This window comes from Physella acuta, unplaced genomic scaffold (assembly GCF_028476545.2).
Source record: "Physella acuta isolate Inbredline_101_S28 unplaced genomic scaffold, ASM2847654v3 ptg000453l, whole genome shotgun sequence".
Classification (NCBI taxonomy): domain Eukaryota; kingdom Metazoa; phylum Mollusca; class Gastropoda; family Physidae; genus Physella; species Physella acuta.
In genome coordinates, this window is record NW_026731972.1 from 658,430 (window position 1) to 674,591 (window position 16,162).

At 30.6% G+C, this 16,162-nt stretch overlaps 1 protein-coding gene across 1 annotated transcript; it reads right to left on the reverse strand.

Annotated features, from left to right (window-relative positions):
• Positions 1 to 3,556: 3,556 nt before the first annotated feature.
• On the reverse strand, positions 3,557 to 10,212 carry LOC131943336 (E3 ubiquitin-protein ligase E3D). The gene is made up of 9 exons (XM_059303398.1): positions 9,906 to 10,212; positions 7,167 to 7,341; positions 6,490 to 6,647; positions 5,779 to 6,092; positions 5,419 to 5,581; positions 5,020 to 5,149; positions 4,554 to 4,744; positions 4,243 to 4,399; positions 3,557 to 4,004 (listed from the first exon to the last, which is right to left on the reverse strand). The coding sequence occupies exons 1-9, from the start codon at positions 9,992 to 9,994 to the stop codon at positions 3,981 to 3,983; spliced, it is 1,401 nt and encodes a 466-aa protein (XP_059159381.1). The 5' UTR covers positions 9,995 to 10,212; the 3' UTR covers positions 3,557 to 3,980.
• Positions 10,213 to 16,162: the final 5,950 nt, after the last annotated feature.

The following is a 16,162-nucleotide window of genomic DNA, read 5'->3' on the forward strand; positions in this document are numbered from 1 at the left end:
AAAATAAACTCTACTTTAGCTACTGTAATTATATTTGAAAAAAAAATGCAAAACTGAATCCATTAGATTTGGATGGATGGAAGTCAAAACTTTGGTTATGGTTTATCAAAAGTAATGTGTATTGCTGGAATTTATGAGATAAAGTTTATGTGCTAGTTCAATATTTTGAAAAAACTTTAAAGACATTCAATTGAGGTTTAAAAAACACTATCCTACATGTAAGAGAGAAGAGTGGAAAACTGCAGGTTTTAGTTTTATAACATTAATTATATAATTCTGGCATTAAAACGAGGACTTTAAATTATACAAGTGACTTATTATCAAACTGAAACTCTAAAAATGAGCTATAAGGTTTTACATGATTATATTTCAATTCAACCATTATAATTGCACAGATATATTAACTTATTTGAAATCAGACAAAAGTGTAACAAATTGATTTGCAAATATTGCAAAAAAAACCATAGTATAATGTAATAAATATCTATTACTTTCACAAAGAGTGAAGAAAATTTAGCTTACGCTCAACACACAGATTAGTTGCAATCAGCTGTTTGTATGTTCACTTATTAAGTGCACAATATCTTCTTTCATTCAATAACTAAAATAACTTTTTAAACATTTTAACATGTTTCTAATATACAGCATATGACATAACTTACACACCCTGATAGTAAATGATAAATATTGACAAATTAATAATGACCAGAATCTTGTGATGCCAATAGTTTTTGCTGTCTTTCCTGTTCTTTGACCTGTTCTTGGGCTTCACGTTGCATTTTTTCCATCTTTTCAAGAGTGACAGATTTGAGGGGTAGAAGTTTGGGTTTACATAATGCAACTGTTGGGGAATCTTCTTGAAATACCATTCCCCTTTTTGGCAACCATTCAGTGAATGTTTCTTGAGACATCACTAGAAAGATGTATTTTAAAAACAGAATTATCACAACAATTACTTTATAACAGCATAGTCATTATAAGATAATTAAAATTGTAGCTAAGAACTTAGAAAATAATATATTGTTGACAGCCATTTTCATGCTTGTATATATTGCTGTTTACAAGGATTGTTAATGTATAACTTACTATAAAAACAATGGTATTTGATATTTTTTATGCATACATGTATATTATAATTAGTTAATGCTGTTTTTGAAGTTTAAATATAATTAACTTGAAATTTTGGAGTTGATAATCAGTAAAGAAATACCACAATACAGTTTATTAATAATAATTAATATCAGCAGTTTTTTTTCTGCCAATAGATAAGATTAAGAATGATATCAATAGGGTAGGATATTGGGTTAGGGCGGAGTTAGCCCATTAGGGTGGCAGAATAATTGGCGTTGATTAGCGTAGAGCACATTCATAAAATTATGTGCAATGCAACCGACTATGTTCTAGACTTGGGTAAAACCTTAGTTTAGCGTTGTAAATTCCAACGAAGCAAATAATGAAGTGTGGAGGTAACTAATAAATATTTCTTTTTCATTTGGCTATATTTATGACATATTTTACATAATATAACAGATAATTGCTATTAATATTAAAATATACGAAAATATAGGCCCTACCGCCCTACTCATAGTTAAAGACTTAAAGACATATTAACACATTCATTAATTCACTCTCCCCCACATTTACATTACTAGTTTTGGCAGAATTTACGACGCTAAACTAAGGTTTTACCTAGATCTAGACCTGTGGCTGTTAGTTGTTACATCTATACTTGTCGTCATTAATCATTTATTTATTAATATTAAATGATTAATGACCTAGTAGTTAGTAGTGCTAGTAGCCTAGAGTCTAAGTCTAACTATATCTATACTAACTAAAGCTAGTCTAGTCTCAGTCTGTCTGTAGTCACCAGTGTCATTTAAAAAATGCTAAAAATACGACGTTGAATTATAAATATTTCTGCTTACGAATTATAGATCTAGTTATGGATCTGTAGAGAAAAATAAGTGTTTCATAAAGTATTCTAAACTTAAGATAGTGCTAGAGTAACAGAATAGGTTGATAATAAATAAATTTGGTTGCAGTGATTGTGAATATCCTGTGGTTGATAGGAAAACAAACGCTTTTAATTTTCGCAGTAGGCTCCCTTGAAAATTCCGGTGTTTTGCATTTTATTTACCTAGGAAATGTTTCTATAAATGAAAATGCGTAGTCAGTAAAAATTAAAATTGAATAAATGAAGCCACACACTACTGAGAGGGGGCGGCTTTTTATGATGTAGGGGGAGGGGGGCTAAGAAAGTGTTATGACACACTTTTGCATTTTAAAAATGTATTTTTTTAATTAAAATTTAGTGGATCTAGATCTAGTGTTTTACTTTTTGTTTTAATTAGGCCTATGTTAATTGACTAATAAACCTAATATTTATGCAGGTTTGTTTGAATTTTAATTATTAAATAGTGAGTAACGATGTGTAAGCTTACATTAAAAAACCCAGTTTGTCTAACTAAGTTATTGAATTTTAGTCGCAAAGGGAAATAACTTCATTAATATTTTCTGCCAAATCAGGATAACTTGGTGTTTTCCCCTTACTGAAACGAAAATACAAAGTTATAACAAAACAAAAATATATTACAATATATATAACAGCTAGGCATGTCATTGTTACGTTTATAAATAATTTGCCATCACTAATTTAACTTCAAAACAACAAAATTTATGATACAGCAATGTAGTTTTAGTACAAGCAATTCATCCATTAGGCTCTATGTTCCATTGAGGGCTTTTGCCATCTTATTTCCATTTGTGCTTTTCTTCTTTTGACTTTCTAAATTATTGTTAAATGCAAAATTTTGCAAAGTTTAGTTCTCGTCAGTTATTCTTTAATTAGGTGTTTATTGTTCAACATGAATAGGTCACACTATGGTTAATGACTAAGGGTTATTGTCCAAGAGCCCTGTTTAGAAACATACATGATTTTTGATGATTTTAATGACAGGATTCATGCATCATCCTTATTTAATTTCTAAACATGAACACTCCTCTATTTAGCACAACAGCCGTACTTATCCTTACCTAACCATACCTCCCCATCAATGTTTTTGTCACCACTCCACACATAATAATGGTATATGTGTTAGCCATTGAAGAAGATTTTCAACAGCTTTAAGCAATGTTAAAATGTTAATTGTTTTAAAAGAGTTTGCAGGTTGTATGGTAAGCTAAAAAAAATTGTCCATAAATGACCTTATGCTATTTAACTGACTCAAACAAACCTACAAGTTTGTTTACAAAAATTCAGATCACATATTCTAAAATTACACTTATTACTATTTACTACTAAAAACAAGCAAATCTTGGTCATGTTTCGATACAAAAGACTAGCAATGTGTGTAAAGCCATTCAACAGTTCTACTTGTGTGTCAAAAAACTATCATGTGTGTATTTATTCCCTTGGTTACTTAAAAAACAAATATCAATACAAACACTTGGGATACACTGCAGTATAGTTATATGTAGGCTATACACTCACTGCATGAATTTACAATTGTAACATTCATTTAAAGAAAGTAAAAACAAAATTTGATAAAATATTCAGTTTTATTAATTACAAGAGATGTTAAAATTTGCCTTGCTGCCATTATATAAGTTAGTTACAACATGGTTTTACTATTTTACAAATATGTAAATGCCAGATGTTCATGTCATTAAAAACTTACATAAAAGGTTATTTCATAAAAATATGCACAAATAATATTTACGAAAACAAAAGCATCAAACTGTTCAAATTCATATTATGGACTAAACTTAAACACCACATTTGCATTTAAATAATAAAGGCACATTAGATATTCAAATACAGAAACATCCTTAGATTCATCCCTAGAAAAAAATAGTGTCTTCTTCTTCTTAAGTATTTTTAAAGTCTTTTTTTTGTTATACATAAAAAAAAACAATGAATAAAACAATTTTAAAGTGGCATAACTTAAAAGATGTAATTATAAACACTTGTTTCACTATGGTCATCTCGTCTTTAGATATCCAACCTAGTGAGACAAAGAATTTTTATTGAAACATTTCTGAGTTGAAATATTTATTACAAGATTTTACAAGACATGGAAAAAGCTAAAAATTGAATAACTATTTGTAAGGCTATCAAAAATGTAAATATTTTATTATCAAGTGCCTTATAAATCATAGCTATTTGGTGGACTTTAAGGAGTTAGGGATAAGATTTTGTATCAACAATTTTTTTAAATTGCCACACAAAAAATGAGCACTTACATGAAAACCATTCAAGTTCCGCTGGGAAAGGGTAAGTTGTTTAGTGCTGGATATCAATAGGCTGACCAATTGCTTACACAGTGGGTAAGGGAGAGAAATGCTGTGGACTGTATTGTCCTTCTGCCAAGCATTGAACACATCTGGGGTTAAACTTTTTCTGAAGACAAGAACATAAAATATTAATTATAAAAACAATTACGTATAAATTATTTACCCTATTAATGGAGCATTTACTAAACTAAATATTACAATTATAAATGTTAAATTGCTTATTAAAAAATCACATTAATTATTCAGATGAAAAAACGTACACAGGTTTTGAATCCTCTATTGGCAAGAATGTTGCTTTATATAATAGCTTCATGCTAGTACAAGGTAAAATATTTGGCACAGAATAATGATCCAGATGGTTATCTCCCTGCAATGAATCAGGTGAAGCTACTGGTGTTTTCTCAAGTGATGATGCTGAGAACACTGCTAGTTCTTGGTCCAATAACCATAGCTGTGAAATAAAAAGTCAAAAAAATACTAGATCATGCAAATTAAACACAACAGGCGTATACGACTACACAATAAAGCATAGCATTAGGAGCCAAATGCCACACCTTAACCACCACATACTGTTATGTAAAAACCACAAAAACACTATATTTAAACTTGGTCATGTGTTCTTGCTTGAATTCTCTTAACTTTTTAAGGTTTGTTTTACAGTTTTAACAAGCTATCAACAGACAGGTTAGACAAATTTTGAAAAACACCAGAGGTTTGCAATCTTACCAGTATCAAAATCATGTTTTTACCATCACCCTGTAACGTTGAGTCTATGATAAATCGGAAGCTGGTAAAAAGACGGCTTTGGTCCTTAAGAAGTGTTGAAATAAAATCTTCTATTGATAGTTCTCTTTCACTGGTGAGAAAATAAGCTCCACAATTTAAAAAAAAAAGATTTTACAGAGCAGCAAATAACAAAAAAAATAAAAACAAATAAATAAATTTTACTCTTTCTGGTTAACAACAGAATCTAATGGGGGAATAAATAATACAGAAATGTGTTTTAATGATTTGTTAAAGCTTTCACTGGAACAATTAGAGTACCTAATAATTTTTATTTACTTAACCAGTTAAAAGTGTTGACAAAAGATTTTAATGGCCTTTCAAAGCTCTATTAAGCCTTACTTATTGCCCAATTTAGAATCTAAGTCACGTGGCACTTGAATTTCACATACAGGGTTTTCAACTTTTGCATCTTGGAAGCTTATTGCATGAAAGTACATTTTGTACACACTATTCAAAGGATCATGAAAAAATGAATGAAGAGTTTGATCTTTGCTACTTGAATCTAAAAAAAAAAAAGTAAAGGAGTTTTATTAATAAAAAAAAAAGATAGTTTTGGAAAAGTATATTATAATAATACATAAAATTAAGTTAAAATATTACATAAATACCTACATGTTTTAATTTACAAATAAATTACCAAACACACCTCATACCTCCAAAATAAATAACTAAAGATTTTAAAATTTATTTTTCACTTACTCCCAAGCTTTACAAATCCCACAAAATTGCCACATCTTTTGCACACCAGTCTGTCTGCTGTACATATGAGTGCACCAGGCTTCACATGCCTGGCACTAACAAGCATGTACAAACTACTGACTAAGCAATCTTCTGGTCGAGGAGTTAGTCCTGTGACTTTAATTTGTTTATACTGTTCAGGCAGAGTGCTCTCCCCTGAGTGGTTATGACAGGAATGATTGGATTCTGTGCCATCTGTGTGATTATGACAAAACCAAATATCTGCAAAATCAGACCAGTTTTCGCTTGGCAGAGGAAGAACTCGCTTAAACTCACTGAAATACAAATGTATTAATTTGCTTTTTTTTTAAAATATTTGCTCTATTATAATGGGTCATCCATTATGTCCACTGAAAAATTAAACAATTCACATGCCACCCAATTACTATTTGCATTTATTAATTCTTTTTTTTTAAAAATAGATTATATGATTCTTTATACCATTTATATTTTTAAAATAAGCCTTGTGTTTAAATTAAGTAATTTTGTTTCCAAGAAATATTTAGCTTTTCTGATTATAAGGATATTGATGTTAAATTTGACAAGTGAATTTCCACATGAAGTCAGAACCTCCCTCCCCACTAATTCCTATATGTGAATGTCATAATGGTCATCCCTATTTGTAAAAAAATATATCCTTTAAACGTAAGGTTAAAATGTTTTGAAAATTACCAAGTAGATTTTAACAGATGAGCATCACAACCAGCGCAGTAACATCTTGATTGTGATGACTTGATCTTGCTGATGAGTCTGTCTTGATTGTAGGACTGAAACTCTTTCTTAGCAGCAAGTATGTTGTCTGCATCACCACTGTTCCCCTGGATGGTTGTCTGGTGTGAAAATGAAATGGTTGCCAGAAATACTATAACTTTTTATACAACTATTCTGATCAGTTATACATATCATATAGGTGACCATGATATATGAGAGAAAATAGATGCACATATCTACATTAGTAAAGAGATGTTGAAGATACTGGCGGAAGCAAGAACTAATACGTTTTAATTATTTTGTTTTCTTGTTGTTCTATCACTGGCGGTTCATTTTCTATTATTTAAAAAAAAACTGTTTAAAATTTAACGCAATATAATTAGCGGAAACAAAACTAATTAAAATACTACTGCCGTTGAATCAGGCTTTATTTATAATGAAACTAATATTGAAAAAGAAAGTAGCTCTTGTAACTATGTTGTACTTTTTCAGCATTTAAAATACATTTTTTATAGAAATAATGTCCCTGACTGTAAAGGGTAAAAAAATTAAGATTTTTTGAAGACCGTTATCTAATGTTTAAGAATAGTCATACAGGAATACGTCTAAATGTCTGAAAACCTTTTTAAACAACATACCCATGCAGCTTGTAAAGTGAGTTGAAGTTCACTTTCACTGTTCCATCTCAATCCTCTACATGATGATGGATTTATTGTTAAGTGAGATATTGGAAACTTCATGTGCCATTCAGTTGTTTCAACTGAAACACTGTGAACTTCTACTGTAACTCTTGGGAACAAGTCAACCACACAGCTTAAACAAATAAAGTGCAGGAATTAATATTGTAAGACTCAGATTTTTTAATCACAAAATGAGTTTATAGTTTCTATAGTACACTTTTAATAGACCAAATCAGTGTATTTTTAATCTTCATAAGACAAATTGGGGGATTGTATTAACTCTCTTCAATCTTTAATTGGAGTACGCTGCTAAAAATATCATTTCTTTAGATCTATTAGAGCCAAGCCAAATTTTGTAATTTAACTTTTTTTAAAATATTTTCATGAACGCCCTGCTGCGGGGCATGAGATGGGTCTACATGTCTGTTTAGTTTACGGTCTAAATAATGGACCCGAAACAAGAATAGTCTTAAATTTAAATTATTTAAAAGGCCCATTAAATATTTTAAAAATCATGTAGGAAGGTATTAAAATATGGTTAGGCCTATAAAAATCCGACTGTCTGATTGTGTTGGATGTAGGCCTATTGGATGTTTTTAGTATTTTTTGTAAATAAACACAACTTTTAAAAAGCCAAAAACAATTTGGTCGTTTACATATCACAGAAAATAATGGCAGAACTAAGTCATGTGGTTTAATAAAATAAGTTTATTTAAAATTTGTATCGAGGCTTTCAGAATATTGATCACAACCAATCAATGTTTGCCTTACAACAGTGAATCTTCAAGCAATAATAAATAGAAATTCAACCCTACAATAAAAAAATAATTTCAAGTTATCTCGATTTGGAAATCTTATAACATTGATTCTAAAAATATTAGGCTAAATTGGCTGAATTATTTTCAGGTCCAAGTTTAAAATTTTTTTTTTGTAAAATCTTAATTAGGCCTAATGAATAATGATAGAAGGATTCTTATCAACTCATTGATGTTCATTCCAACAAGGCAAGCTAAGACTGTTAATCTATCATTTTAGGTAACCATAAGTAAAACTGGCTGAGGCTAGTAATGTGAAAGAAAGGTGACTCATTAAATTTTAGAACTTATTTAACATTTTTAGAATGATTTATGTTTTAACAGTTACAAAAATGTTTCATGTAGGGCCTACCTGTTTTTGAACAATTTTATTTAAAGTTTTATTTATAGGCCTAATAAATAAAGATTAGCGATGTTTTCATCCGATGAAACCAAGCTCGTTTACTTTAGCAGCCATCTCGTTCAAGTTTTGTTTGGTTAAAATATAGTTAGAGACTCAGAGAAACCACTCTAATTTGCAGGTGGCCACTAATTATACTAATTATATAGCAAATCTTGTTCTCAAACACTACTATTTATTTACAAATTTACTGTTTACAGTTAATTTCTGGCCTAGGCCTAATGATTTATTTTGACATTGCTTTTGATTTCTTATTCGATTTTCTTGGCAGCGGCATTGGCTTTGCTAATATTGTCAATTATATTTGACACAAATATATCACAATATTAAAGCAATATTAATGAGTCACCTTTCTTTCACATTACTATTAGTTAGTAAAAACAGTACTATCAGTAGAACTACTGGTAGGCATTTTAATGAAAATCTCAAAATGATTTTTTTATTAAAAATGTATCAATAATAGCTAGCAAACTAGTAAACTAAGCCAATTTAGCATATTTTAACTTTTTGTGCAACATCATTATTACTGAAAAAAAATTCCTAGTCAGGTCAGCCTGTGGCATCCTCCACTGAACTTGACTGAAGGAAAAAATACTTGACCTGTGACCTTCATTAAAACAGAATTTACTTTTTTTTTTATTAGTACTAGTAGTAAAAATGTGCTTAATCTTACCCAAATAAGTAATAAAATTAGAAAATTAATTTCAATTACTGTTGTAAAGTGGGATAAACATCTTAATAAACACGTGCTTTTTGAGGGGGGTGTGACCCGGGTGTGGCACATCGCAATTGGAATTTTATATTTCTGTATTTTATTACTATATTTGTACACAATCAGCATTCTATGCTTTTAAAATTGATAAAGGGTAAGTATACCAAGTTACAAAACCTGCAATCTAACTAATAATTCCAGTTTAAAAAATAAAAAAAACGATCATGAATGAAAAAAGCATAAACATTCTATTTTTAGGTATGACATGACATAAAAAATGGTCATAAATCTAGCCAAATAATTGGATTCTAGCACAGCACAATTTTTTTTTTGTGCGCCTCGTTTTCACCAAACAAGATTATAATAAAATGGCATTGTTGAGGGGTGATCATTTCTCAAAAACACCCTAAATTAGGTCAAAAGTACATCTGACAATTCTTAAATAACAGACTTAAATAGAAATGGATAGATCTAGTTCCAATTTCTAAAATTAACGATGGCTACGTATTCATTAGTTTATCCCTCTACCGCATAGTGAAAGTGAAATTGGCCGCCATTTTAGTAAGCGCATGAGCCGTGAGATGGCACGAAAACAATAAACCGGGAGGATTTGAACTGATGGTCTGCTACTTCCCCAGCCTGCTACTGACTGGTCACTAGTGGTAGATTACCACTTGACCACTACTAGGACCTAAATTCAGTATTTTCAAAAGATTATGCAAGATCTAGACTAAATTTTTGTAGGCCTATGCAATAATAAAGAATATTACCTTGGAAGGTCTAGCAGAATGTTAACTACTGATAAAAGTGGTTTGAACTCAGCACGGATTGTTATCGGACCGCTCGACATGACCGACATAACTTTCCTATTTCCTCAACTTTCCTGTTAGAAAATTCCCTATTTAAAAGTTTCTGACATTGTTAGCATCATATCACAGATCTAGAATTTACATTTAAATAAATACATCAATTTTTTATAATAAATACTGACAGCATTGCAAAATTATTTATTAAATGTATCTTTAAAATGGTAACAATTTGGAGTATTGAGGAAAGTTCTGAAATTTGTACGAATGTCTGCTATTTGTTATTACAACAGTCCTAGCAGTAAAATATTGTTAAGGATTTAACTCGATAAAAGCTGTTTCGCAGTTTTATTTATTGAGTAAATTTGTGTTAAAATCCAATCATTTGCATTAGGTGCCTAGCTTTATAATAGATCGACATAAAGGTTAACTCTAGCCTACTTTTATACCCTTACATGTCCTCAGTTTTCAAATACAAATTTGTCGTTTAAAGTTCAACATTCAAACCGTGAATTCAAAAAATGCACCAAAAAAAAAAAAAATAAGAAGAAGAAGAAGAAGAGGATCTCGTTGTATGTTTTCTTTTCTTTTGTATCCTTTTCTGGATTATTCTTAGACCCAGTGGCGTCACCAGATCGGGTGTCACCCGGTGCGGCACTTCATATATATTTATACATATATATATATATATATATATATATATATATATATATATATATATATATATATATATACATATACATATATATATATATATATATATATATATATATATATATATATATATATATATATATATATATATATATAAATATATATATATATATATATATATATATATATATATATATATATATATATATATATATATATATATATATATATATATATATAAATTGTCGAAGTCCACAAATCTACTTTGTACTTTACTACATACCCCGCCCCCCCCCCCCCACCCCCCTTAGAAAATTTTAAGTGCTACCCCCCCCCCCCCCCCCCCCCCCCCCCACTCCCAGGAGTAAAAAGTCGGAAAAAAAAACACTACAAAATTCTTGTAGTGTTGGGCTCTCTGCAGTCCTCCCAAAGTGAGTTCCAAAGCGGAACTCACCTGTCTGAAGCTTGACTGTCTTTAGTTATAATTGTAAAATGTCTATGTTGTGTGATTATGTAACGATGCTTTTGTTTTTGAAAAATAAAAGGTTATAAATCTTATAGATTCCAGCCCAAAATTGTTATATATGAATCCTTTAGGAGAGGGTGAAAATATGAAAAGACAATTAATTAGATGTTTAATTTACGACTAAGACTGTATGTCTGCTAACATTAAGTATTTCAATTTAAAACGGCTACTGATGTATTTGTTTATCAACTTGCTAATGCTAAAAAAAAAAAAAACTACCAAACTATTTTGTTTATAACTTAATCTCTATATAATTTTTACAATACCAAATAATAACTTAACGTGCACATAAGGTGCAGGAATTTGAAATGAATGTAAAGTTAAGCAACGAATTATCTCCCATTGGAAAATACAAATAACAAAATTGTATTCAAGGGAAAGAGCTTTAACAAGAATTGCTAAATTAACCAAGTGTAACTAAGACATGTTGGGAAAACACAACAAAACGCTCTAAATTTCATTACGTAATAATTATAACATTTTTTATATTAACTATGTAATCTTGAAAAAAATAATATATTTTAACTGATGAATACTTAACTGTAGGTTTTAATTGAAAGTCTAAAAATAGTAGCTTTATTATAACATACTATTATTCAATTTTTATGGCATACATTTATATGTATCTTTCAACCTGTTAACAATACAAAATTTTGGATCCCCAAAATAATGGGACGTCTTTCAAAAAATTAAACACGGGTAACTGTTTTAGACATTGCTCAAATTATTGATTAAAAATTATAATTTAAAAAAAAAACATCAAAGTTTATGACTAGTTATAAATTACATCCTATTTAATATTATATATTAATACTTTAAAGAGTGGGAATATAGATTCCTAAAAAAACTAAAGATTTTTCAATTGGAGAACGCCTACATTTCTTTGTAGTGTGTTCCGTACTGAATTGAAATCATCCTTAATACCACAAGAATCAATACTCCCGAACTCCAGAACTACGATACTTCATCCCCTGCATTCTCATTTCTGTATTACCAATCAGATTCCACTAGACCTTCAACTACAAAATAGCTGAATAAAAAGTATGACATTTTAACACTTCAATACTTTATATCTACGAAACCATATCAGCAACAGCCCTCCGCCGTTACTCCCAAATCTAAACGATTCATCAAAATTTACCAAACAAGTACAATACTTTGAACACACCGTCATTACAAACTCTATACACCAGGACAGATTTCTAATTCAAAGTCAGAGAAAACGAGACGTACAAGACCTATTAAAATGTTCGAATTTTAAATTACGAACTTATGTAATCGTTTTCTACATCAAGTATGTGACACCAAATTAAAAATTAAAAAGGCAAAGTGACTGGTAAAAAGCGCCCCGAATTTTCCAAATTAGGGAGGTGGGGTTGAATTTTCACCAACGTGAACAAATATAGGCCTATATAGGCCTAATTTTGGGATGGGGGCGCAAAATTGATAGTTCGTTCTCGGTGCCGAAATAGATCGCTATTCCTTTATAAAAGTTATTAATTATTAGGTACTTTTTGATAATAGCGATTAAACCTTTTGCGCCCCCCCCCCCAGGAATGGCGTCCTAGGCGACCGCCTAGTTCGCCTTATGGGTAGCGCCGGCCCTGGTTCTTAGACCATTTTGTTTTCTCCATTTAATTACTATAAATGCAATTGTTGTTCATGTCTTTGATGCTGTGTAAAACCATCAAATAAAACCATCAAATAAACCATCGTATATATGAAACTTAGTCAATAAAACTACTGAAACGGTACTCAAATAATCGTGTTCAAAAAGCTTAAGTTGAAAACAAATAAAATGAATAATTTTATTATCTGCAACTCTGTCAAGCATTGTTTTAAAGGCAATAGCTGAGATTACGATAGCGACACAAAACATCACGTGACGTCCCCTGGCGAGAAACGGGTTCAAGTTTCCAATGCTCTATAAAGACCATGGCTCCGAAACAATATTTAAACAGGGATTACATCTGGTCCTGAAAGGCTTACGTCAAATTATTACAAGGCTTCCCTTTTTATTGAGACGTGATCAGGAAAATGCTTTTAATAGAGTGTCACATTTTTTTAAAATTGAACACAATACTATCTAGCAATGTAGGAGCCGACTTTTATACATGTATGGGGATCATTTACAAAATGCATTCAACCATTTTGTGATCATGAAAAACTACTAATGTCATTCTCAAAACGTAGCAAATAACAGATTACCGCTAGCCTCATATTCGTTGAATTGTCAAAGGTAATACACATGTGGACAGTAAATAATGTTCTTGGAATCTTTAGCCTTGTTGACAATAGGTGTGATCCGATACCCCCCCCCCCCCCCCCCCCCCCCGTGTTTGTAACGCTAAAAAGACTAGCAGTATGAAGTATTATGCATAGTTTAATTTTGAAACGTTTACTTGCAAGGGAAATAACTAAATCAAATAACTAACTCAAATACGAATCGAAAAAAAAAATACGCCATAGTTATAAGAGTTTCCAAAAATAAATGTATACAATTGTGCAATAATCCTAATAATGTGATCTAGTTCTAAATTGATAGAAAAAACAATATGTATTTTATTTTCACTTAAAATTAAACACCTTAACTTCTTTTTAATAATCCTTATTTTAGTATTGTTAAATTACACTTAACCAAATCTGATCCCATAATGAATTTTTAAAACTATTTCTGGATCCCTTACAAAAGGGATAAATGTAAATTAAAATATTGGGTGGTGAAGTTTAATTATAGTATGGATTAAGTAAAGAGCCGAAGTGTCAGGATCTCATTAAGTTACCATTATTTTACTAAAGCTAATGGGTCGCTGTCGTTCTGTCAGGGCCCTCTATCAAATCAGACATGTCGAATATGTTTGTGGTGTAGAACTGTCTCATTAGTTAATTATGTGTTTAATGTATAAAGTTCAATTTTTTTTCTTACTGCCCATTCGAGCCAGTGGTTTGCATAAAAATGCATAGAGAAAATAAAAAAGCATTTATACATTAGTACATTATCATATTCCTATTACTAGTATTATTCATATTATTTACTAATCGAACATTTGACAAGTGGGAGTTTTGAATATCTAAGCTTAAAAATGGGTTGATATGTTTTTTCCTGGTGGAAAACTAATGCAAATGGTATAAAAATGAAAGAAAGTTGATTTGTTAGGGCGAAACGTGAGCGTTCATCTTCTAGAGCTCCGCTGTAGAATATTTGTTATGCAGTCTTTGTGGGGTCCTTTGTTTATTCTGTAGTAAATTTCAGCATCGTATGGATACTTGTGCTTTATGTGCAGTTAAATTCATTTGAATTGTGGGCAGTAGCGTAGCCAGGATCGTCTCATGGGGGGGGGGGGGGCAAATTTTTTTCAGCATTATATATATATATATATATATATATATATATTTTTTTTTTTTTTTTTTTTTTTATTGAACACAAAGCCTTAAGATCATTCTCTGCTTGATGAAAAATCACGCGACATTTTTTTTTAAATCGATGCACACAGTACCTTTCTAATGGGTTCACCAAAAAATTTTTTACCTGGGACCATACCAGAATTTTTTACCCGAGACCTACAGAAATGTTTACCTAGGGACTAACCGGATTTTTCCCGGTAGACCGGCGGGCCAGTTCATCCCTGGTCTCTCTCCAGTCTTGTAGCTGGCAATAGCCTACACACATGCGGTAACAGAATGATCTGAACTGGAAAAAAACAATATAATAAAAAAACTATTTTTTTTTTTGTCTTGAGGTCTTATGGCCTGGTAAATAGATACTGGTATATTGGGAGTGGTATATTTGGAGTGGTATATTGGGAGTGTTATAACGAGAGTGGTAGGCCTATATTGGGAGTAGTATATTGAGAGTGGTACATTGGGAGTGGTATATTGAGAGTGGTATATTGGGAGTGGTATTTTGGTAGTGGTGTATTGAGAGTGTTATATTGTGAGTGTTATATTGAGAGTTGTATTGAGAATGTTATATTGGGAGTAATTTATTGGGAGTGTTATATTGAGAGTGTTATATTGAGAGTGTTATATGGAGAGTGTTATATTGAGAGTTATATTGAGAGTGTTATACTGGGAATGTTATATTGAGAGTGTTATATTAGGAGTGTTATATTGAAAGTGTTATATTGTGAGTGGTATATTGTGTTTAGACAATGTAATATCCGCTGATGAAGGTCCTGCATATTCTCGATTATAGCTCCACTTGGTGAGGTCTCCAATTTTGTCGGTCTCTTTTCCTTCATTTCTAGTACTTACACATGTGCCATAAATTATTTTCTCGTTTGTACTGAAAATCACAATGAATACATTTTCATCAATTTGCTCTGGTCGAAATGACTTTCGGAAGTTTCTGGTGTCAATTTGAACAAAGTATTTTTAATGTGAGTAGAACATTATCCAAAAACTTACTCTTAAAAGTATTTAATTTGTGAATTTGCTTTGATTGTTCCAGCTTATACACCTATTGATTGAAACAGGAATATCACAAGAATCAAGTGGTGGTGATGTTTTATTCTTCATAAGTTCTAAAACAAAGGCCGACAGCTCTAAAAACATTAACAAGTCATTCGTTATTCAAAAGTTTCTTTCAAGAGACTTGAAGTCATTTAGTTCTCACTTCAGCCTTTATCGACAATGAAATAGTCAAGTGTTTCAAGTATCCCAAATTACGTATGATATCCGTGGTATTAGGCAATATCAAATATCTTGGAACAGTTGTGAATGAAGGATCTTGTTATTAAGAGGGTTTCAATGTTTTCCTTTATAGGTCCTATATACATAGGTATATATATATATATATATATATATATATATATATATATATATATATATATATATATATATATATATATATATAGGCCTATTTTTACTATCATGTACAACAGCAGATAATTTGAGATACGCTATTAAAACCATTTAGGGATAAAAATGCCTACTTATTATTGACCACTTTTCCTTGTTTAGGGTCTAGTTTAAATAATTTAAAATTTAGAGACAATTTTGTAATCGATATGTAAAGACTTAAACTCTAATTAAGTACATT